Below are 23,478 nucleotides of genomic sequence, written 5' to 3' on the forward strand. Positions count from 1 at the left end.
TTCTTCAAACTCTAGCTAGTTTGGTCTAGAAACGTACGTGCTGTCACTAGCTGTAATAACCTCGCTTTATAGTGCCCTCTTATATTGTAATTAACTCTTCGCGCGCTTTTTTATACCTGTCATAGATCTTAATAGTGCTTGTCACATTTTCCAATAACGAACGCCTTGTAAATTCTTGCAATTCAATACCACGTTGACGCAGTTTGTAATAAACAGGGCTGTGGCAAATTGTAATAATTCATTATAGCTGGATTGATCGAGAATATGAGCTAATATCATGAAACCTGTGGCAGCTCTTAATTTTTCACATGTTTGTTTACCCTTTTCAAGTCCTTAGGGAAAACAGAATTTAGCGTGTTATATCAAAACAAAAATGAAATTAAGAAAAAGCTGGATCCTGTTTCACAAAGCTACCTTCCAGTATTTTGACTAGTAACGCAAGATTGCAGCTGATAAACTGACATTTCAAATGATATGGAAATTACTTGACATCAGACTCCCACCTCAAGACTAATTTCTGATATTTCGCTGTCCACCGAAACAACATACAGAATGTAGAGATAAATTTGAGTTAGCATAATGCTAACGTGAAGTTGGAGGAAAAGTTTCCCTATGCTTATGGAAGGTTAACCGTACTTGAAAGCAAGCTCTATCCTGCCTGATTGGTTGGATGGTCGGTTGGCTGGTTGGTTGGTTGGCTTGATCGCTGGTTGGCTTAAGAGTTCCCTTCTTTGTTCCAGCTGATTAGACCATTTTTCGCGGAGATCACCAGTTAACACATAACATTTACGTGTTATCTTCCAGGTGGTTACAAAACACGGCAATGCGTTATAATTTCACACAGGTTACGACAGGTTGGATTATTTCAGATTGCGACAACATATTACAATCTGCATTAGAAAACAGTCCTAAGAAAATTCGCGCGCTGATTGGTTAAAAATCGTGTTTCTGTAACTCGATAGAAACACAGAACTAGCACGAGCTGTTGACGTAATAATGGCGCGAGCAAAGAGAATTTAAATTTTGATAATCAAAGTTAACAAGTTGTTTTCCTTTCTTTCGTCGCAGTGTTTTCTAAAAGAAATAGAAAACATGTTCTCCGTGTTTCTATCGAGTTAAAGAAACACTCGTGAAAGTTTGGGAGAACTCGAAAAAGCTGTGGAAACACTCACCTGCGGCTCGTGTTCCTACAGCATTTCTCGTTCTCCCAAACTTCCACTCTTGGGGCTATAACTCGATAGAAACACGGTACATGTTTTTTATTTCTTAATTATTAAAGCTTCGTTATTGCAAAATACGACAAACAATTTTAAAATGCACGCGACAACTGTTAATACAATTTATGACAAATATTGCAAAATTTATTTTCGTACCGGCGCGTCGCGTGCTTGAGTACAAACGAGAACATGTTGAAGTTGCCTCTTAACAATATTAGGCCATTTTCGAGTTACCTTGTACGTCTGTTTCAAAAGAAGTCCCCGAGCAAAACCTTTCATATGAGTTTGATTTGCATGAAAATGATCCTTAGGGGAACACATTTTCGTCCTTATGAATGGTTTACTCGTGTTGACACAGAGAGGCAAAACGCAACTCGGAAATGGCCTATTCCTTGGCAAATGACATCCACACATAGGCAATAATGCCTTTCGACAAGAAACGGAACGAGGTGTACGACTGACAGGCGTCTCCTTTCTTATCAACATCAGTCCCACAACTCCACGCGCGCCGCGCTCGACCATAGAGTAACGTCCCCAAACGAGGCTAAAATTCAAATACATGTAACGGCTATCCGTTCCTAGCATCGTCAAATTTAGTACAAAATAAAACAATAAATACCCTCTTCACATTCATTTTTGATTCCATTGATTTATGGGTCGAACCTCCGTTTACACACACAGTTTATTGGCTGCGACAAGGACTCGCTAACACTTGAACCATCAGCTTTTAACTTTGCGTTGACATATATGTGTTATTGGAGAACTAATTTTAACCTCTTTTAAGACTTCCCATATAGAATAGCGATATAAAGATCGGGCCGACTTTCAGTAACAACCCACTGTCGAGCATTAACACAATCTTGAGGATATTATCCTGATTCATCCACACATTCTCAAACCAAGCGCTGCAAGAAGTGTATGGTAAAGTATGGAGAACTGCTATTTTCAGTTAAACAATGGGTTTGTCAAAAGGACAATTCGCAAAAGACTCAGTTTGAGGGAAGTTGATTAAAGCAGTGATTTGATCCGTCAAAAGCTTTGTCAACGCTCTCTTTCAGTCAAGAATCTCGTCTCTTGGAGCGCAAACAAAACGTAATCCATCCACAAACACACCAGTTTCCATTGCAATGCCATCCCGGGGGCTCCTTGTAGTGGAGCTTACCTTGAATAAGTGTTTCAGCCAGCTAGATTGGTGAGTGGAGGGATAATTGTCTTTTACCATTTAAGTCACGCTAAACCTCTTTGGGATCACTGTTTTCTGCCGTAAGTCTATTAATTACTCTTGTAAAAAGTAAACAAGGCTTATGCGAAGTCATTTGAATATCAATATAACTTGCAAATAACGCGCTCCCACTGTAAAGAGGAATATAAAACATGGCGGGCGGACAAAAAAGTGGTGATACCTTGAAATATGAGTGAACACACCTTTAAATATTTTGTAGTTTTATTATCGGGATTTCAATTAGATATCTTAAATGACTACAGAATGAAGTCTGCAGTAGTCAGCCTGGCGATTGGCATATAAATTAAAAGTTAATTCAGGTTCAAAACTCTATAATCTCTCCGTTTATTGAAACGAAATCGTTTTTTATTTATTTCTGCGTGCCCAACAAAAATGTTTTGAGATGAACCGCACGTAGCTCTGGCTACATCAGTTAATAACAGCGTCAAATATATCGCTTGCTACGTTGTGTAACTTCGATTTCTTGTACCATTAAATTCAGGAAAGAAACTGATGTGGTTTTCCTCGGGCTGTTTCGGTACCCCTTGATGAAACACTGTCTCCAGGTAATCACAGGCGAGTTTGTTCGCCCAAGAGGACGGAATACCATTCTCTAAAAATCCACAATGACCTCCTTTGTCTGTAGTTACCAAAAAGAGGTTGGACGAGGTTTTAAAAAGGCTAAAGGGGATCGTATCTTTAGTGCATATGGGATCATCCAGCGCGCTCACACAGAGTACAGGAATGGTAATATTTGTGACGTTGCGCATTGGATCATTGTATCTCCAATACTCTTCCAAGGAATTATACTGATTTAGTTTCACGAAAACGCGTTCATCCAGTTCTTTAATGTTCGAGCTTTGGAGTGCAAGATTGTAATTGATCACGTTTCCTAAGCACGGGTGCTGTCGCAAGATAGATTTAAGTTTTAACGTCCAAAGCCAGTTGTAGGGCTCGGGTGCACTTTTAGAGGTAAACAGCCCTTCAGCATCGTAACAGGGCGAGATACAAACTGCAGCATTAATTTGTGTTGCCGCACCAGTTTCTCCCAAATAGGACAGTAGCAGCCCTGAGCCGGTAGAAAATCCGATGGCAAATATTTCCGAATATGGATACATGTGGCGGATGAATTGCACAGCCTCGTCTAAGTCACGCGCATCTCCAAAACTTTGCAAACGGTAAGTTGATAAAGATGTCCCGCCATGGCCGCGCCGATTGAAAACCACCGGACGAAAGTTTCGCGCCAAAACCTCTGTGCAGGCGGCTGCCATATCTGTAGCCGCGCCGGTTAAGTCGGGTATAAGTAACATAACTGGACTCATTTTCGTCAGCGTTTTGTCATCCACCGCCAGCCAGTCCAAGGCAACCACTCCTTTGTCCGCCATTTGTAAATATTCGCGATTAAATTCCAGCTCTTCCTGCCACCAGGAACAGATCCAGGGCAGAAGTGTCTGAATATGGCTATTCCTCGCCCAAAATGTTGGCCTGAAGTCTTCATTCAGTCGCTTGCAACCTTTTTTTATAACGACGCTTATGCGCGACTTCTTGTAGTACAAACATGGTTTGAATTCCTGCTGGTTCTGGAGGTACCGCACGTACAGTAAAGTAACGACAACAATGAATACAAGCAACATCGCAGGCAGGCACATGCTGAGGCAAAAACCGGCCAATAAAATGACGCTCTCTAGCCACAGTTCTTTGTAGCAGAAATGAGGCACAGTGGACCCCAGGATTTTCATTCACAGCGGCTTTCAGCAACGTTATGCAGAGTAGTCTGGAAGTACTTCAAAACATCTGGAAATGTATACATTTGTAGCGGGTGCGATCTGTCAAAGTAAGTAATCAGATTGACGTTAGCATAATTCACCTTTCGGTCTCGCTGCCTGAGAAGCTAATAAACAGACGCTATGGAAATTTTGGAAGTTCCAGAAACTTCTTCGATCGCATTTCGTTATCGTGCTTAGCGGACCAAAAATGCTTGAGGCACTCAGTGCTCCCAAAGCAACATGGTTTCTCCTCGAAAATTTAAGGTGAAAATATGAATATATTGATTTATAAACTTGAGGTCAAACAAAAAGAGTCAAGAAATAAAATAAACCGACTCGATGATATTGCACGCCCGGTCGACAAGTAAAGCCGAAGGATTTTGAACTAGTTTTGGTTTTACTGCTTCACGAATGATAAATACAGCGCGAGCTGCTATGAAGTCTATAAAGGCATACCCACTGGCTGCCTCAATGGCTAGGTTTTGTTTGTAGCTGACAATACAAAGACCCATTAGTTAACTGTCAAAGCAGGCAGCCTCCATGGTCGCTATATACATGTCTGTGTCTTGTAAAGCCTTTTTCTACAAAAGCCGAGCACTAAATGAAAACAAGTAATATCTGACTGACCCTAGGGACAAAATGAGAGGAGCCTTGCCGGGAATTCATTCCAGGGCCGAGCAATCGCCATTGCAAAGGAGCTTTTTGTACTGTCGCGTTTAGATGTCATATTTCATCGGTTGTTGTGTTTTGTAGGAAAATCGGGGTCATCAGTTTGAAGAGTTTTATAGATAAAAATAATTGAGGATATAAATACCTTACGATGTGGCAAACGGCGTTTCCTTGAATCGAGCAAGAACTCAAGCGGATTTGGTGGGCGCAACGTTTAGTCGCCCCGATCTCGCTGCCTCGAACTGTTTAATATGCAAAAACGAAAGTATGTACTTAATATGGACAAAAGTGACGTGATTATATCAAGAAACTTACAAGACATGTTTGTCTTAGGAGACAGAATGCACTCGTATTATTCAGGCATGTTTATTTACCAGCGCCCGCCTCGACAGAGCATTTCATTGCGCTCCGCATTCTGCCCAATCATAGCTTTTTGTCAGTAAAAGAAAAATCATTTGAAAAGGAAAGGGCCGGATATCCACTGACGCAATTAACATGGCTGTCAGAAAAATTATGCAAGTCATCTTGAATTGCCTAGAACAATTCTGCCTACAACTGGAAAAAATTCTTGTTCTGCTAATGTTGATTTTTTCCAGTTTATCTCAAAAACACAAAAAAGTAAATTTCTTATCACAAATTTCGATATATCTTCGTTAACTCTTTCACTTTATCTTTTCGTTTTCTGTCATGGATATGCTATTTTTTTCTTTCAAAACGAAATTGGCATAAATAACCTTTAGCAATTTCCAATTAGGAAAGCTATTTTGATTATGGATGCAAAAAGCTTTCATTTAAGGTACTAAATCAAATATCACTTACTTCAAAACGGCTTTTTCTTTTCAATGTTTTGTCCCAAAGTAGTAATAAATAATTTTACTGATTTTGAACTACTTTGTGACAAGTTTACTGCTTTACGGTACAACGAAGACAAATTCGCAATTTTGAAACAACGCAGCGCTAGCGCAACGTAACTTCGAGTGGACAAGGACGAACAGAAATAACCTCCAGCTAAATGAGACAAACAGTTCGGGTTGATGAAAACTATTTTTGATTACAATAAACATTGCGTGGATTGTAGCTCGACCGCCAATGTTTGTGTTTCCTTAAATATAAATAATAGTTCAAGATAAAGATAATGTTTCACAATTAATGTCGAATTAAATGATTTCCTAATAGCTTTCGAAATACGACAACTCGGAACTGAGAAAATGATTTGTGTCTCGCAGTTTCCTGTACCATCAAAACTTTTGACGATAAAGGCAGATTGCTTCTTTAGCAGTAAGCAAAGACTTTGTTACTAAACTTCCAACTCAGTAAGGAAACACATTAGATTTGTTGGTATGAATGAGAACAAAAAAAGAAAGTAAGAGCCAGTGAAACTCCTGTGAAATCTCAATACAAAGAACCCGTTTTTGTACTCAGAGTTCGGATTACGGTAAGGCTGCAGAAAGGAGTCTCATGCAGAGGTCCGCTGAATAATGGAATCGAGGGCTATGGAGACAAAAACGTATCTCGAAAGCCTGGGCTACTTGTTAGACAGCTGTCTAGATTTTTAATAACTGATCAATATACGAACAAAAGACTCCACAAATTCCAAAACAGGGTTGTTAGGGATCATTAATTCACTCACTGTACTTTGATAGGTGAACTGCCATACTAAATTCTTTACGATCTATAGGTGTTGTTGTTGTTGATTGATCACAAGTCGTAAGCAGTCAGTTAATGCTTGGGCCACCAGCCCTGTGACTACTGTTTGTTTTGTTTTCAGTTAGCACTAAAGCTACTTTTCTCACACTTGAACACGGCGCAGTGAACAAACTGATAAGTCATGATACACTTAAATTCTTTGCAATGCGAAACGCTCGTTATCAATTAGCTACAAAAGCGACCCTCTGCATAAGATGACTACAGTAGCCGTAAATGAAAAGAAATAGGGTCTGAACAAAATATTATTCAATAACCTTGGAAAACATGGCTACCTGGTTGGTAACTTGGTAGGTCTTGGGCCTCATACTGACATACCAGCTTAAAACTGCTCAATGAAATTCTGGGCGTAAAAAGACTGAATGGAAAAACAGGGACGCATTTTCTCACAAGTTTGATATCATTGATTCAAGAATGAGGTGAACAACGCAAGAGGTGATAAGACGGGATTCATTTTTCAAGGCTTAAAAATTTACATTTCACAGAGGACTTCGAGCGTCTGAATAAAAAGAACGTGATTCTTTGTAAACAAAGAAAGGCAAGTTTCTTCGTAGATACCGTACAATCTTGACCTAGAAGTCTTTGACTAGCTTGACGCTGATGTGGACTGAAAATTAGATTTTCGACTATGTACGCTGATCGAGTAGTTGTAATATGTTGTGTTCAGACGAATCTCAAGTCATTCAATTTCTGTAGACTTTCGTAAATCTAAGTTTGGGCCTAAGCAGGCTGATCCTGGATCAGAATGCGAAAATGAATTAACTTGATTGTGGTCACGTGATTGAGGGCCGCGTCACTTACAGCTAAAATAATTTGGATAAATATCATTATCCAGCCTACCTCCTCCCCCTTAAATTATTGGTGGTCCCGGCCCAGCTGGTTAATTTACATGATTAGGATATTGGCATTAGAGCAATTGAAAGGAAGTGCAAGTCAAATAAGCCGAAAAAAAGTGCTAAGAAGCTGGTTAATACAAAAGGAACGTTGAGAGTTTTTTCTCCGCCGTTGCATATCTTATCGTGAAGTGTACATACAAACTGAAAGAGAAAAAATCATGAATTTTGTAAATCAAATCGAAAAGGTTTTTATTATAGATTTATTTATATTAATCAATGTAGGCCGAGAGGAGCTCATCATTTTCGCCGACTGTAAATAGAAGAGCCGTGCTTAGAAGAAAACAAAAATGGTTTGAATTACCCTAAAAGCTTAATGTGTCGGTTTGAATGATAAATATGCTAATGTAATATCTTGGAACAAAAACAAACATTTCATTCATTTAAGACCGTCCTTCTATCCTGCAGATTACAATAACTGCATAAGAAACAGGAAAAATTACTTCGGAAGGCGTACAAAGTCCGGAATTTCTACGTCAAAATATCGTTGTGTTTTTTTACTTTCTGTTTGTCTCTTAAGCTTTGCGTGAAATATTTCTGTGATCACCGAGATCCCTCTCAACTCAATTAAAATACGATGCCAAAAAAAGAGAACTCGCAGCGGCCGAACGAAAATTCATTTTTCAAATGCAAATTTGGGCTTTTCTGCGCAAACACCTCCAAGGCAGCATGGGTGATGGCTTCTAAACTAGTAAATTTTCAAACAGCAATATGCCTTTGTCAGAGACAATTCCTTGCTGTAAATAGCCCTTTGTTAGAAATGGAGATAAAGTTCATTTAATAGTTGTTTTAAAGAAAGAGTTGGTGTGTGTGTGTGTACGGCGTTTGGTTGAACAGCACCTGTCAGTTTTTACAGACGAATGATATCTTTGGAATCGCGGCGTAAAGAGACCAAGAGCGGAGATAACATAACTTATCCCATACTAGCGTGTAGAGATTTTTATCTTCTAGTTCGAAATTTTAATTTGCCGTGAAGGTTGGGCCCAATTTAAGTGCGGACGCAGGCTATCTGTCAAATGTTGGCCTGAATTTTTTTTAATCGAAAAAGGCGCCTTGTCTGAAGATAATTTCCATCAATGTATGTACACCTGCTTTCCCAAAAATACCCCACAAGGCGAACAGAGCTAAGCTTGCAGCGTAAATTAAAATATACATTTTGAAGCACATAATTCGCCCATACAGACAACTTGAGCTAAAAAATACACTCTATGGTCTGTTTACCGACTGTAAAACAAGCAGAATCTGAAAGCTGTGTTTGATCGACGGCTGTCTTTATACGTAATCCTTGTGTTAACTGGTGAAAGTCACCAAATTTAAATTTCAAAATGAGTTTTCCGTACGAATATTATATGAACGCGTTGCGCTCGGTCCTTTTTTTTTCGCGGCCCCTGTATTAGCTCGCCTGCTCAGCGAGGGAATAATTGAAAACCGGATCGGCCATTTACTGCCCCATCAAATGAGATCTAAACATTAACAAACAGGGCTGTGAGAGTCAAAACCAAACAATTAAAGAATTATTCTGTACATTAACCATGCTATACATTGATATATATATCCACCGAATCTTTTCACATAGCAACTAGCATTTGTCGAGTGTCCGGCCGAAACTTGGCAAGCCCGTGCGAACAAATCATATCTCTAGTTTATTTGTAATATTATGGCCATTTTATGCCAGAATTAAGTTGAGAAAATGAAATGCCCGATTTATGAGGCTTAAATCGTTCGCTTGATAGCTCAAGTAACTTTGATCTTTAAATCGGGCAACCTACATTCGGTGTAAAATATAATAATTACAGCTTGTGTCGAGCTTCTTCACTGTCATTTTTTGAATTATAGCTTGAGGGATTTTTCTTTTCGGAGATGGCCTAATTTCGAAGCAGTGTATTGTTGTTAGTAGAGCGTTCTATGAAGTGTACTAGGAGAAGATAGATTCAAGAATAAAGCTACTCATTTTGTTTTCGGTGAAATAAAGCCTTTGAAATAGAGCTTACCTGAAACGTGATTTTTGTTTCTTGGAAATTATTTATCCCGCGCAAATCGCAAGCATGGGATAGTCGAGGTCGAAGTGTTCTTGCAGAGCTCAAAAATCGGATGTACTGGTTTTGGGAGTTTAAGGCTAGGCTGTTCAGTGCGGTGTCGCATCTAACTGACTCTACTTTCAACTTACTTGAAACGTCGACCAACGAACATATTATTATTGCAATATGCAAATCACTGGCAAATAGATGTTTCCGTCGACGGTCGAAGCGAGTAACGGGATAAAGACAACAATGTCACCATTAGCCAATAGAACTGCAGTCCTGTCTCTTTTTTTATCCACCTCTTTTTGCTTTCACATCCATCAGCCCGCTCACTACCTTTACCGAGTTGCGTTTGAAAATAAATAAATGAATAACCAAAGAAACCGCATGAGTTCTGAATTTCCGCACCGGCCAATTGCGCGTGTAGCAATCCTTAAACAAACCGGTTACTCGCGAGACGCATTGCATTATTGACTTCTGCTTTCCAGACGAGCAAATATCGCGACTTTTTCTGTCCGATTTTATTTGCTTAACTAAAGTACTGAGGTCTGTTTTGGAGCCCAGTCTCAAACTAGAGATACTACAGTCGAACCTCTGGTTGCGACCACCTCTCCTCAGCGACCACCTCTCGTCAGCGACCACCTCTCTTCAGCGACCAGTTTTCCAAAATACCAAAAGTTTCCAAGTCAAATCACTATAATTGGAACCTCTTGTAAGCGACCATCTCTCGTAAGCGACCACGACCACTTGTAGAACTAAAAGTTTGAAATTCTCCTTTGTTTTTAACCTCCCGTAAGCGACCACTTGACAGATACTACAGACAAGAGAGCAGAAATTGGACAATAAGGTGTTCTAGCATTATCGCATTCCTGGGTAGTGCAAGAGACGGAGATGAGAAGTACCGCATTTTTCTCGAAAACGACTTTTCACACGAATAAAACATTTAAAACATGAGGTAAGTCTCTTCAGTTACCATATGCTAATGAGCCAAAATTTTGCTCTAAGCTCTCGTAAGCGACCACCTTCCTCAAGCGACCACCTAGGCTTGACATTTTGGGTGGGCGCTTACGGGAGGTTCAACTGTACTACCTCTGGCTCTCCCAACCGACTACTGTACGAATCTTTGATTGTTTGTTGTGAGAATCTGTTATCGCATCAATACATTGCCCTTGTGGTTGATAGCTTTCTTTAGTACAGTTCCTTCAGCAGTGCCACTGACAATGATCGACAACTTATCGTCAATGCTTATAATTCCTCCAGCCTTCATTCAAGAGTATTGATACAACAACATAATCTCGTGACCGCTCTCGGAATGCACGAGCTATAATTCTGATTGGATATTAGATCGATATAGAGACAATCGGGGACTATGGGCCCAGCTCTTCGAGATTTCAATTGGTGAATTTTTTCAGCAGTTGCAGTTTATGATGCAAATTCTGCGGCAAAATGTGGTGGTGTTCTCTGTTGTTGCAGTATGAAATCGCAAGCAGCCTTGTTATCGGTAAGCTACATATATATAGAAGGATTGAAACCGTTTTGCTGTCATTTATAGTTAATACTTCACACATATAATAATTTATTGCCATTGCATTCTTCCTCTCAGCAAACTCTCTTTCTGTCATTTGCAAATACCGCGATGCCACTCAGTGTGATAAAAAAATGAGCAACGATATATACTTTCTCGCAAATTGAAGTCAAACTAGATGTGCCAAAATGAACTGATCACCCTCACGAAAGTCTGTTAATAGGACCCGTTCGATATCTTAATATTCCAACATGGTTCCGAGGCTTTCAGGACAAAATTGCAATTCTCTTAAAGTTTCTTTTGTCCTTCAATTCCTAAAAGAGACTTGGATACAAAGAAAACACCACCAAATGTGGAAGATTGTCCTGAAACCCTCGAAGCCATGTTAGAATACTGATGTATCATATCGAGCATGGCCTATTGTCGATGTAAGACTACAAGGTGTTCAACAAATCGACAGGAAGTCATTGACGCCCGTTCACTAAACATTTGACAAGCATGGTACAATCCCTGTTACACTTAACCTCACGGCCACGCAACAGAAATTGCTGACATAACTGAAAAATAATCTCCCCAAATAAAGTTACAGTTGTGTGCGCATAACCACAACTTGCCCCTTTATAAACACGATCCGAATTCTTAAGTCGAGAGACTAACTTAATTTTCAGCCTGAAACTTCTACAGTCTTACGCATGTGAAGTACCACTTACCTTTCTTTTCTCAGTTAGTCCTATGCCTTCTGAGCGTGAATTTGCCTTTTAGGACACTGCTGAGAACAATAGATGAGACTTCGAACCCAAGCCAAGGATCGATCTTAACACAACTGTGACTAGACAGATTAACCAACGCATTACCGGGCCGTAGCAAGAGAGAAATTATGACTGAGGCATGATGTCCATATGGTAAAATTCTTTTCCTATGTATTTAGCAGTGTTTTACTATCCCACTGTCCCCCTAAAAAAATCCAATGCAAAACGTCCAAACTGGCTGAGGAAAGTGTTTCGGTTTGCCTCATACTGACCACGGCCTGCATCATGAAATGATTCATATATTGCTTGAAAAACGTAAGGATGTAAGGTGATTGTTCAATTGTTAACTAACCTTTGGATCAATTTAGTGCTGCAGACTTTGTTCTTCAGGAACACGATATCACGGCTATTTGTGATATTTTTGTTTATGCAATTATGGAAGACTGCCAAAATCGGACGAAACGCTTACCACTTAGCTACTTCAATCATGTTTTTCCTTGCTGTTTCCACTAATTGCTCCCATACATGGACAAGGATACAACAAACCCAGATTCACTGAGCCACAATACCCACGCTCGAAACATTAGCAACATTTGTTTGCCAGCGCCTACTAGGACCTCGCACAACGGTGGAGAGAGTCGAAAATCATGATTAGCATGGAAGATGACAGAGCTTTACCATAGTCGCCATATCGGCTTTTTTTATACACCGAGGAAATTACAATTTGCATGGAAATAGTAAGTTAATAAACCAATATGGCCTTTGACGTCACACTAACATGTTCTCAGAGTTCGAACTTTTGTCCATTTACCTTAAATAGTTTAAACTGACGCAAGCGAAAATGAGTTATTTTGTCTTCTACAAAGTTAATGTGCATTAGACGACACGTTCAATTTCTTTGTCGCAGTTACCTGATCTGTGATGTTGAGCGCTGTATCCAGAAATCTATGCCCCGCGGCAAAATATCTCGGCTTAGAAGATGAGTAGAAGAAATGAGATTGAGCACTTCTTGATGAGGGAATACGTTACCGTGCTTTCTCCATTCTTAAGTACTTTACGTTAAATTTTACCGCAGTATGAAAGATGAATCTCCTTTCTCTGGATTTAGAAAGTGTCATCTGTATAGGTTTGACCTTTCGCGTTTTCGTGATCTCACGGTATAACGAAACGCCGGCAATATTGGACCACGACAATTTTTGACACCGCGTCAAAAACTTGTCAATCTTTAAAAAGGAATGTCGGTTTGGCATGGCTTTCAGCCAATGAGGATCTCGATGTTGCTTATTCAAGCGTTTTGCCGACATAAAAACATCTTCTTCTGTCTCTACTGTTAGTTTTACCAACAGGACCTTACATGAAATGCCTGAGATTAAATCTTACAACTTATTTACTTCCTAGCAGGTCAGCACCTCATGCAAAGCCAAATATAGTTCATGTGCATTATTATAGATATCTTCAGTCTAAGATAACAAGCAGTTCTTCTTTTATTTTCATCCATCGATTATATCACGAAAGAAATGACGCGAGAAAGTTTGACAACTTGACAGACCAAGGAGAAAATTGAAGGACTCTGGTAGTCTGCCTCGTTCTGAAGGGTCTCTTAACTTCCGCTCAGTCTCTCCAAAGGACTGGTTGAAGAAATATTTTGTGAAGAGATCGTGGAAAGAAAGATAGTCAAGGAAATTTTATCAGAGTGAAAATATAGGCAGTTGCATGTACATTTCAACACGACGTGCAACTCAGACAGAAAAGCCCATAAAGAACAACGTTGAAAATAATCAATGCTTCAAGTAGCAGGTTGGTCTGGATAAACGAAAAGTCTTCAAATAAACATATGATGTATTATGGTTTTATTTTGAGCAAGCTGACTGTCAACGTTTCAGAAGAGATATGTTCTGTGACCGATAAAGGCGGATATCAAGTAACGCCTGTTTTTGTTGATTTTACTTGCATCTCCAGCTGGTCAAAAGATAGTGTTGTTTCCTCGAACGCTCCAGGTTTGTTTTTAAGCATAACTTAGAGCGAAATAAAAATACATGAGTACCTTTCCTGAGTCTTTTTAGTTAGGATTTACATTATTTGGTCTGGTTGATGGCTCAAGATTATCAAGTTTGCGAGAACGAAAGTATTTGAGGTGAGATTTGATCACAGAGCGCACACAGCCTTCGACGTCACGTGATCAACTTAAGAAGGACTAAACACGAAATTCAGCGAATTCGACCTCTTTGGCTTTTATCATTTACTTAACTGAAATGAAAGATTCTAAACACAAAGAACTCTCACGTATTCAAATGAGCATGATCTTAAGGAGCATAACACTCCCCCAAACAATCATTCAATTTAATATTCTTTCAAAGTTATTGATAATCAGCGTACCTAAACCTTTTCATATATGTTGTTCAAATGCATTACGATTGGTCACAAAATTTATGTATGCGTCTAAAATAATCGAGGCATGATTTTGTGTGGGCCGGCTTACTGTCTGCGTTGAAAAAGAGAAACAAATCACTTTCAGACCCGAATTTGTTGACTGGCAACGAAAATACCTTTTGAGTAACATTGGCTTTGCTAGCTTATTCAGTGCGTAATAAAACAAACTATAGAGTGACTGCAATCAGAACATGGCATCAGAGATAATATTTTTGCCATGTATTCGATGAAATAGAACGAAATATAAGCTTCATGACTTATTTATCTCAGTTTAAGGCGCCAATCAAACTGTTGCCTGGTTTTATGGCAAAAATATTTAGGACTAATATAAGGGATTTACGAAAAAAAAAGCTTTTAACCTGAAGTTGTTTTGTTTTAACAACGCCATTTCCTCTCCCTCTCGTCAGCAAATATAATTCAGATAAATTAGTTACGCATATTGACAGTGCTAGCAAACATGAATGGCTTTAGGAAAAATATTATTCCTTTTTGTGGGCTAAATATTAAGTTACTGACAAATACCGTTAAAAATAATGACTTTACCTTTCCGAAGACCCTTAACTGACAAAGGGTAAAGGCTTAGGCGCTAGCTACACATCGATTTGTCAGTTCAAAGGACAATTCTCCTGTCGTGAGACTTCTGCGATTTTTTCCGGCTGTTCGTATAGGTCAACCTATATGTGCGTTATTCACGCCAAGCATTTGCAATGTAGTACACTTGACGCGACTATCTATTAAATACGAGACCAAATTTGAATATTAAAGTGCTTTGGAGCATACTGGGCAAAGCCTAAATGTCTCGTTTTGCATGCGGTGACAAATCACACAAGCTTACGAATTGACAATTTGCGTCACCGTGGCAAAATTACACAATAGGTGAACAACAGATAAAGAGAAAAATTTCTAACTGATTCGCAGAGCTATAGAGATGACGTAAGCCTATTGTTAGCAATTCAAGAGCCTACAGATGTGTAAATATTGGCCAGTTTAAGAATATATACATATTTTTTCAAGTCCAGACATTTCACACACAAAACAAATGATCGTCAGTTACAACAGGCTGAAGAAATGAAGAACAGAAAAAAAAAAGTTAGAAAGGGTTATTGTGCGATTCCACTAATTTTTTTTTAATTTTTCAGCGCAATCTTTTTTATAGCCTGAGCTATTAGCAACTGAGCGCAGTTTAAGAATTTCTTATTGGTAATTGAATATTTCCTTGATAGCACTCGGGTTAACGCAGGTGGAGTTTTCCATGTCAAAATCCAGCCTAATTGGCTACATACAAAAGACATTTTGACACGGTTTCACTTGTGTCGTGTATACAAAAAAGATTAGCGTATTCTGGTTTTCAACCAAGGAGCCAACTGGCTCCCACGACACTAATGCTTTAGATAAAAAGTTAACGCTTCATTTCAAAATCCTAATTCGTTTTTTTCAGTATTTATCAGTCACGAAACCTTTCAGTGATAACAGCTAGCTACCAAAATAGGCTAGTCAGTTAATTATAGGAAATGTTTTTTTCTTACTACTTTTTATTATAGATTTATATTTGGTGTCGAAACAGACTATGTTCCTAAAAGGGTTTTCAGAAGGAAAATAAAGCTCAGATATCCTTGCCAGTATAAATGGAGACTGCTATTGCACATCCACAATAGTGCAGATCTTCTTCGCCCACCATCAGACAAGCACGGAAGCTAAACAGTACGAGATCGACTTTGTTTCTCTTTGGCGATGTGAGATAATTTGATTATGTTGCTCAGACAAACTGATATCCCGATGTTGGTTTTCACTCTTATCAATCGCGTCTGGGTTTAAAATAATCTTGTGGTCTAACAAGACGTTATAAGTAGGCGAATCCCCCTGATCTCGGACGGGTTCCATACATATTAAATTAAAACAATTAGATTCTTAGTCTCCTAAACAAATTAAACTGTGGCCAGTAATCTGCTTTATCTTAAATAGGGCTTGCTGCGTTAGCCACGCGCACGAAAGATAAACTGCCCTATGTTTTTGGTATTTTTTTTCCCCTTTTAAACTGCGACGTCACTTCTAAAACGGAGAGAGTCTTGTTTAAAACAGTCTTGCGGTATAGCTAACATCATATGTAGGGGAAGTCCTGATCTTGGATGGGTTTCATTCATGTTAAATTAAGACAAAAAGATTTTTTAGTCACTTAGACAAATTAAACTTTAGATAATCTACTTTATCTCGGTGATTGCCTAAGCCACGCGCACGAAAGATAATGTGCCCTGTTTTGGGTTTTCTAATTTATTTTCCTTTCCTTGTTGGTGAAGCGTCAACCCCTGGCCAAAAGGACTCACAAGTGGACGCAGGTTGAAAATTTCGGTCAACTGTGAGTTCGTTTGGCCAGGCCTTGCGTGCACTTTCGTTAACTTGCGATGACTTGCGGTCACTTTGGTCGAGATCAGATTTGCGCCCAAGTCGACGCAAGGTTTTCACCGTTTGGCCTCCCAATCCAAGTCAACGCAAGTTGAGTGACGTTCTTTCGTTGTTATAGCAACGTTTTAGCCAATGAAATGCAGGATATATTTAAGCCCGTAGCCTTGAAATTGTGCGACTTGCGTGTATTTTGCGAGGAAACTTGCGAGTCCGTTTGGCCACCCAATGCAAGTCTTTACGCAAGTTCAACTTGCGGCTACTTGTGACTACTTGCCAGCCCCTTTCGCCGAGGCTTTATAATTATAACCGAGAAGGAAGTTCATACATAATTTAACAACTGTTTCGTACCCGCTCTTACTCCACATACAAATTTGCGCAAATATAAGAGAGCACTTCAGCTGTGACTCTATGCTCGGACCATGTCTACAGGGTGTCTACAGTCAGAACCATCAACTATTCCTGCCTCTTCATCAGCTGGGCGTTGTTGAATTTCTTCTAAAAGGCGGTAGCGAAACGCAACAGCGTAACATAGTTACAATTTTTATACACGCTCTGCACTCAAACCAAGGACTTTCTCAAAGAGGGAACCATAGTTTAGAGGCGACACCTTCCCTTTTTTTCCCGTGACCTCTTTCTGCTCTACTCCTAACGAAAACAGATCACGCCGATCTTTAGTAGGCTCTCGTCGTTCAGTAAAGAAGGCGCGGTAACTCAGCAATTTAGCCTTCCTCTTTCGTACAGAAACTCCAAAGTCGATAATTTTTTAAATTCATTCCTCACTTTTGTCTCTAAATTTAATTACTTGACAAGATGGTAAGTCGTTTGGCAGAGATTCTCGATCCTTATCAGCCAAGATGTGCCTTTTCTTTGCGGACGTAGTTGTTACTAAAGAAGCAGACTCTTAGCTTTGAAGTGTTTTTCTTTCGTAGTTTGGTTTCGATATGTTTGCTGCTATGCCAAGGACATTCAATACACAGTTTCGCTGTTATTCAGTTGTCATGTTCCCAGGAAACGAGAGAGAAGATGTGGAACGTGGTGGTAAAAGTAAGTTTCCGTAAAGAACTGAAAATACTCAAATATGGACTACCTACTTCATGTAAGCTGACATCACTATGAGGACATCTTCACACAGGAGAGGACTGTTTCTATAAAAAACGTCTGCTCATGATGATACCTTTGTTTTTGTTTTCTGATGTTTAATGAATCACTTGATTTGGCCATACTTTGTACAGCATGTAGCTATTTAAAAGCCACAAACACAAACCTACGATTTATGAACCACATTAACTTATCTGAGCAACAAATAACAAACTGACTGTATGCATGAATGAAAGCCGGAAATGACGTCATCAGTATCCTCACTAGTGAGGACACGCGGGTCCTGGATGTAGTTTGTTGTGAGTTTTATGAGTGGTGTATTTTCCAGTGAAACACTCATGTCTACATATTAAATAAATAATAGCACCAATTTGGTGCTGAAATGTACTTGGACATTTGTCTGCGGATATTACCTGTTCTGAAAAGTGAACAGTTTTCTGAGAGCATAGCTTGAGGAAAACTGTGAGCTTTAAGGAATTGAAAATGTCCAAGGACAAATATTTTCACCTCAAATGGAGGCAATTGTGTTAATTATCCTTCAAATATCTTTTGCAACATGCACGGTTTTGAAAATTGGGGAACATCACTCAGATTTAGCTGGGGAATATTCTGTCACATGACGTGTTTAGACCAATCGCATGCAAGCGAAAATATTAGATGGATATTTGTTATAAGTCATATCTACTGTAGTTTCTCCTTACATGGGTAATACATTGCAATGCCAACAGGTCACAATGACATTAAAAAAAATCGTCATTTAGGGGATCACGATGGGAACTATCTTTCAGAGCGTGCTGTATACATGTACGTTATTATTAAAACAGTTTGATCAGTTCGTCATCTGTTAGAATCATGCTCTAGTTTACTATTGAGCACTCTGAAAACAGATCTGCAAATCAACTCATTTCAATTATTATTAATTTAAGAGTATTTTTAATTTTATTCTTTTCCAGTTATAATGCCTCCTTCAGCCTTGGATCAATTAAGTAAGGGAATTACTTGTCTTGTCTGTATAGCTATGCCCTGCATGATATTTATGAATTATTAACCAAGCATGTGGTCAAGATGGCTGGACATAATTTTTGGCCAAGTTTTTTTTCACTTTCTCATAGACTGAGACGTAGTCAAGCTTGATAAAAATGCAAAAAAAGAATAGGGCCTGAATATCCAGCATCTTTACTGAACATGATTTGTTAATAAAGGATTTATTTTATGGCATAAAGAACGCAGTAAGTGAGAAAAATAGCCCCATTCTGCCCGTTCAGGTAGCTGATCACAGTGCACTGACTGCAAGATTTACTTTATCTTGCCTGCTTGCAGAGCATGTGATGGGACATGCTGACAAGAAGTTCAGGTTCAGTTCTGGCAGGGGTTCTTTTGATGTGCTCCTCGGGCAAAACCTTTTTCACCTCCCTGTCTCCTCCTACATGTATCCCTTGGAGAATGAAACTTAAGTCCCTAAGATAAGAAAGTTGCATTCTTATAATGGGTATACGCTTCAAAGAAGATATGCATGGAGAAAAGAGAGTGCATTAAACATTGCAGTTTCTGTTCATTCTGGTCTTTTGACAGAAAACATAATCCTTGAAATGTCAGGTGTTATTCCACCACATTGAAAGTTTAGAGTAGTGCACTGCATAGCTTCATTTCACTGCTAAGTTTTATTTCATGTCCATACATTGAGGCTTCTATATGCTAGTAATTCCAGATGAGAATCAAAATGGCTTTGGATTTCATGTCCTTAGCTAAAAAAAATGTTTGCTTCATTTCTACAGCAAGACTGCACATTGTGTATCCCATGTTGTTTAAACTCTCCAATTCAAGGTCGGGAAGAAACACTCATTGTGGAGTACTAGAGTTTGTAGCTGACGAGGGCAAGATTTACCTGCCTTACTGGGTGAGTGGTCACTCTATGGTATCTCATCAACCACATATACATGTTCCATTAAAAACTCAGCTTACACTTTCTCCTACTACACATGGATTATATAGTAAAACTTAAGAGTAGGAAAAGAAAGGGGAAGAAAGTCACTAATTCTTCTTTAATAGATGATGCGCAATCTTCTACTTGAGGAAGGTGGCCTGCTGCAAGTGGAGAGTGCTTCTTTACCAGTTGCGTCTTATGCCAAGTTTCAACCACAGTCTGTTGACTTTCTAGATATTACAAATCCAAAAGCAGTGTATCCTTTAACAGTTGCTAAACTTTGTGGTAAATTTACTATGAAATCTTAAGACTTTTATTCTAACTTGTCTTGTTACGATAAGGACAAATAGTGGAACAATGAAAGTATGTGTAAGATTGCGAGAGAGACATTTTCTGACTGATAATGAGCATCTTAGTTTCAGGCATGATTTTCAGGCTATTTATAACATCTCTAGACATGATGACTCCTCTAGCTAAGTTGAACATCAGTTATAACCCGGCAAAATTCTCTCTCAACTCTACAGTTAACTTTGTATATTACTATGCTATCACAGACAATCACACTCTACAAACTAGTTTAAGCCTTAGCTTAAATCAGCAACATTTTCTGTTCATCAGTGTTAAATTAATATATGTATAGTTTTCCTTAAAATATTTGCATACAGCCTGGAGAATGCACTTAGGTCATTTGCCTGTTTGACGAAAGGTGATATAATAGCCATCAAGTACAATGAAAGGGTGAGTGATTTCAGTCAAAGACAAATAAAGACAAATAAAGTGACCAGTATTGTTTATTTAGAGAATCAAATTCTATCAGCAACACTTTGTCATACTTTATTTCTTTGATTTATTTTGTTTGTCTGTAGATCTATGAACTGTCAGTGTTGGAAACAAAACCTGGAAATGCAGTGTCAATAATTGAGTGTGATATGCAGGTAATTAAAATTGAAAAGAGGAATTGATTTTAGCAATACCCTGCCTTCTAGCCAGGCCTTACATCAGCCAAAGGGTTCTTTGCACTGGAAAAACAGAGGGTTCAATCGGCTTATCAGCAAGATTTTAACAGAAGGGTCAACACAAGAGAGCTCTAGTTGTAACACTGCTCAACAATTTTCCACCAGGTTGAGTTTGCTCCTCCAGTTGGGTATGTTGAGCCAGAAAGACAAGAGAGAAGAGAAGACAAGAAGGAAGAAGAGGTACAGTGTTTACTAAGAATGAGAGTCACCTCTGAATAAGCTCTACAAATGATAGCACAATTTAAAAAAAAAAATGACGCTAGTGCCTGCCCTTGGATAAGGTGAGGCACTACTTGTGCCCTAGAGGGGCGTTTTGTTGAAGAGCAGCTAATGATCTGTGATCTAGATAGAGAATGGCATTGACATTTTCAACTGAGGTTCGATTGTTGCTATCTTTTTTGGATAGAGGTAAATTTGTTAATATGCATTGTTCAGAACAGTTTTTAATAGGCACAACCCCCAAAATAGTTATGTGTCAAACTTGAATATGCATGCATCAAAAATTCCACAAATTTAACACCCACTGAGTAAATAAGGCCAATCAATCAATCAATCAGTCAGTCAGTCAGTCAGTCAGTCAGTCAGTCAGTCAGTCAGTCAATCAATCAATTAATTGCTCGCTCTCTCACTCGCTCGCTCTTTCAATCAAACAATGAATGCGACACATGTGAGCTGTTATGGTAGCTAAATAAACATATATATTATTATAATAGTTTGGTGTGTTTGGTTCCGTTTAGCACACAGATGAACCTCATGTGGATCATGGTTTCCAGGTAATCACCTTTGCCTTAGTGCAGGAAATATTAATGTTTAGTAACGTATTTTAACATAACGCGACTTAAGAAAAAGCAAAATCATTCAGTTAAATTGAAGTGGCTGATCATGAGAAGGTGTCATTTACTGCAGAAGGAATTAAATGCGAACTGCACAAAGAAACAGTTCGTTTATGGTAAATGACCAAACAGAGAATTTTAGATTCCCAATATGTTTATAGGGCAGCATTTAAAGTTCTGCGTCGGAGGAATAGAAATCAGTTTCGCGGAAAGTAGGCGCTCTTTATCAAAGAAGCTGAAAGGTTGAGTTGCGTCAAAATGATGGTTTCAGTTCTGCCTCAGTCTTTGTTTCTGTCGTTAATCTGTGTTCCTAGTTCTCTTCAAAGCCATTTTGTTCGTTGAATTTGGTTCAGTTCAAATCACACACCTTTGTTCATGTTTGAAGGCGTTCACTGGCTCAGGATTTCGCTTGGATGGCAAGAAAAAGAAGTCCAATGTGCCCTCTAACCCAGTCCCTATGGGACCTCCTGTTATCAAACGGTATGAATGGGCATGCTTTTAAGACTTAAGTATTAATTGTATTGTTGTGTAGAAATAAAAAGTCGATCCTCAGCTACCATTGGAAACCGATTGTCCCCCTCTCCCAAAGTGACTCCAAGTTGCCTATCCTCTAATCCCTAGACAGAGTTGACATTTAGATCGTTCTCCTTTGTACCAATTAACACGATGAAGCAGGCAAGGCAGCTCTAACGTGCTTCTCCTATTTTGTTTTTATTGTAGAGGAATTCCAAATTACGACTTTGAGAAAGGAAAGATCACTTTCAAAAGGAACTTGAACAAATCAAACAACTCACAGGTACAGGAAATTACGAGTAGCCCCTGAACACTGCACCTGTTGCATTAGCAAGCTGCGCTGTAGTTTCAACCCTGCTCTTCTCTCGCGCGTGTTACGCGTCGTTTGTTCGACAATTTTTTGTTAATTGTACAATGCTATGGCCGCTTACACTACTTACAATGCTACACCTGCTTACAACACAAATACAATATGAACACTACTTACAAGCTACAGCTACTAATAATACAATATCAGCACTACTTAAAACACTACATATGAATGGTTTCGCACGTAGACCCGTTTTGACACAGAGGAAAAGGCAACTAGGAAATGGCCTATTAACAATATCGTAACATAACTTACAATACTAACTTAACATACAATATTTATATTTCAAAATGCAATCACAAAAGCAATATAAAAAATTACAAATAGTATTTGCCCAATGATGGTGAGAGAAATACTGCTCGCATTCCAAAGAAGTTGAAAAGTTATTCTTTCTTTATACTTTTTGCAATCATCATAATTTTTACCTCAAAGTTATCTCTAGTTGCTTTTGTAACGAAACGTTTAGTCCTTTGGTTGTCACAATTGCACCTTTAATAACCCGGTGTATCCTTTTCATTCCACAGTTGAACAACAAAGCAGAATCGACCAAGCCGGAATTTGAAGCTTTCAAAGGATCGGGCAAAACCCTACGACAGAAGAGGAAAAACTAGCGACAAAAAGACTATTGAAATAAAAACTTCAGAGGAATATGGCAAAAAAAGCAATATTTATGGAGCGACATATATCCGTTATTTTGTACTGTGACCTTTTCAAGAGAGAAAGACGGTCACGTTACATTCGAGCTACTCTCTGTGAAGTTCGACTTCCAAGTGATAAACTTGGTCGCATGACACGACAGCGATGGTCGACAGGAGAACTGCATAATTTTTTCTTCCAGTATACAGACGTCTCTAGTAAGGGAATGCCGTCATGGGGGCAAATCCTCTGTGAGCTTTCCATTAAAAAACCGAATTCAATTTTTACGTTGTCGTTCAAAAACGAAACTCTTGCTTAGTTTGATAACACAAAGATTCCAGTTTGTATATAATTACATCAAAACGAATATAAATCGTTTTCACGTTCTAATTGATGCAAGGTATTTTCATATTGAACTGTTCATTTTTGATCCAAACAAACCTAACCACGACTCCAACTTTGCAGATGAGACCAGAACGTTTAGGATTACCC

The 23,478-nt window shown here is 38.9% G+C and overlaps 2 protein-coding genes across 4 annotated transcripts; one reads left to right on the forward strand and one right to left on the reverse strand.

Annotated features, from left to right (window-relative positions):
* Positions 1–203: 203 nt before the first annotated feature.
* Positions 204–13,268, reverse strand: LOC145463124 (protein ABHD15-like). 3 transcript variants are annotated; one of them, XM_081446841.1, is made up of 3 exons: positions 10,135–13,268; positions 9,463–10,100; positions 204–4,265 (listed from the first exon to the last, which is right to left on the reverse strand). In XM_081446841.1, exon 3 carries the CDS (start codon positions 4,176–4,178, stop codon positions 2,901–2,903), a length of 1,278 nt encoding a protein of 425 aa, XP_081302967.1. In that variant the 5' UTR covers positions 4,179–4,265; positions 9,463–10,100; positions 10,135–13,268; the 3' UTR covers positions 204–2,900. The 3 variants fall into 3 exon arrangements, with proteins under 3 accessions (XP_081302967.1, XP_081302964.1, XP_081302966.1); XM_081446838.1 differs by having other exon boundaries at positions 9,463–13,268; XM_081446840.1 differs by lacking the exons at positions 9,463–10,100; positions 10,135–13,268 and adding an exon at positions 5,020–5,726.
* A 2,995-nt stretch (positions 13,269–16,263) lies between these two features.
* Positions 16,264–23,439, forward strand: LOC145462870 (ubiquitin recognition factor in ER-associated degradation protein 1-like). The gene is made up of 12 exons (XM_081446514.1): positions 16,264–17,409; positions 17,526–17,640; positions 18,648–18,680; positions 19,470–19,591; positions 19,744–19,874; positions 20,284–20,356; positions 20,485–20,553; positions 20,740–20,814; positions 21,372–21,407; positions 21,853–21,947; positions 22,188–22,263; positions 22,875–23,439. The coding sequence occupies exons 1-12, from the start codon at positions 17,407–17,409 to the stop codon at positions 22,959–22,961; spliced, it is 915 nt and encodes a 304-aa protein (XP_081302640.1). The 5' UTR covers positions 16,264–17,406; the 3' UTR covers positions 22,962–23,439.
* The last annotated feature ends 39 nt before the right edge of the window (positions 23,440–23,478 follow it).

This window comes from Orbicella franksi, chromosome 12 (genome assembly GCF_964199315.1).
Source record: "Orbicella franksi chromosome 12, jaOrbFran1.1, whole genome shotgun sequence".
NCBI lineage: Eukaryota > Metazoa > Cnidaria > Anthozoa > Scleractinia > Merulinidae > Orbicella > Orbicella franksi.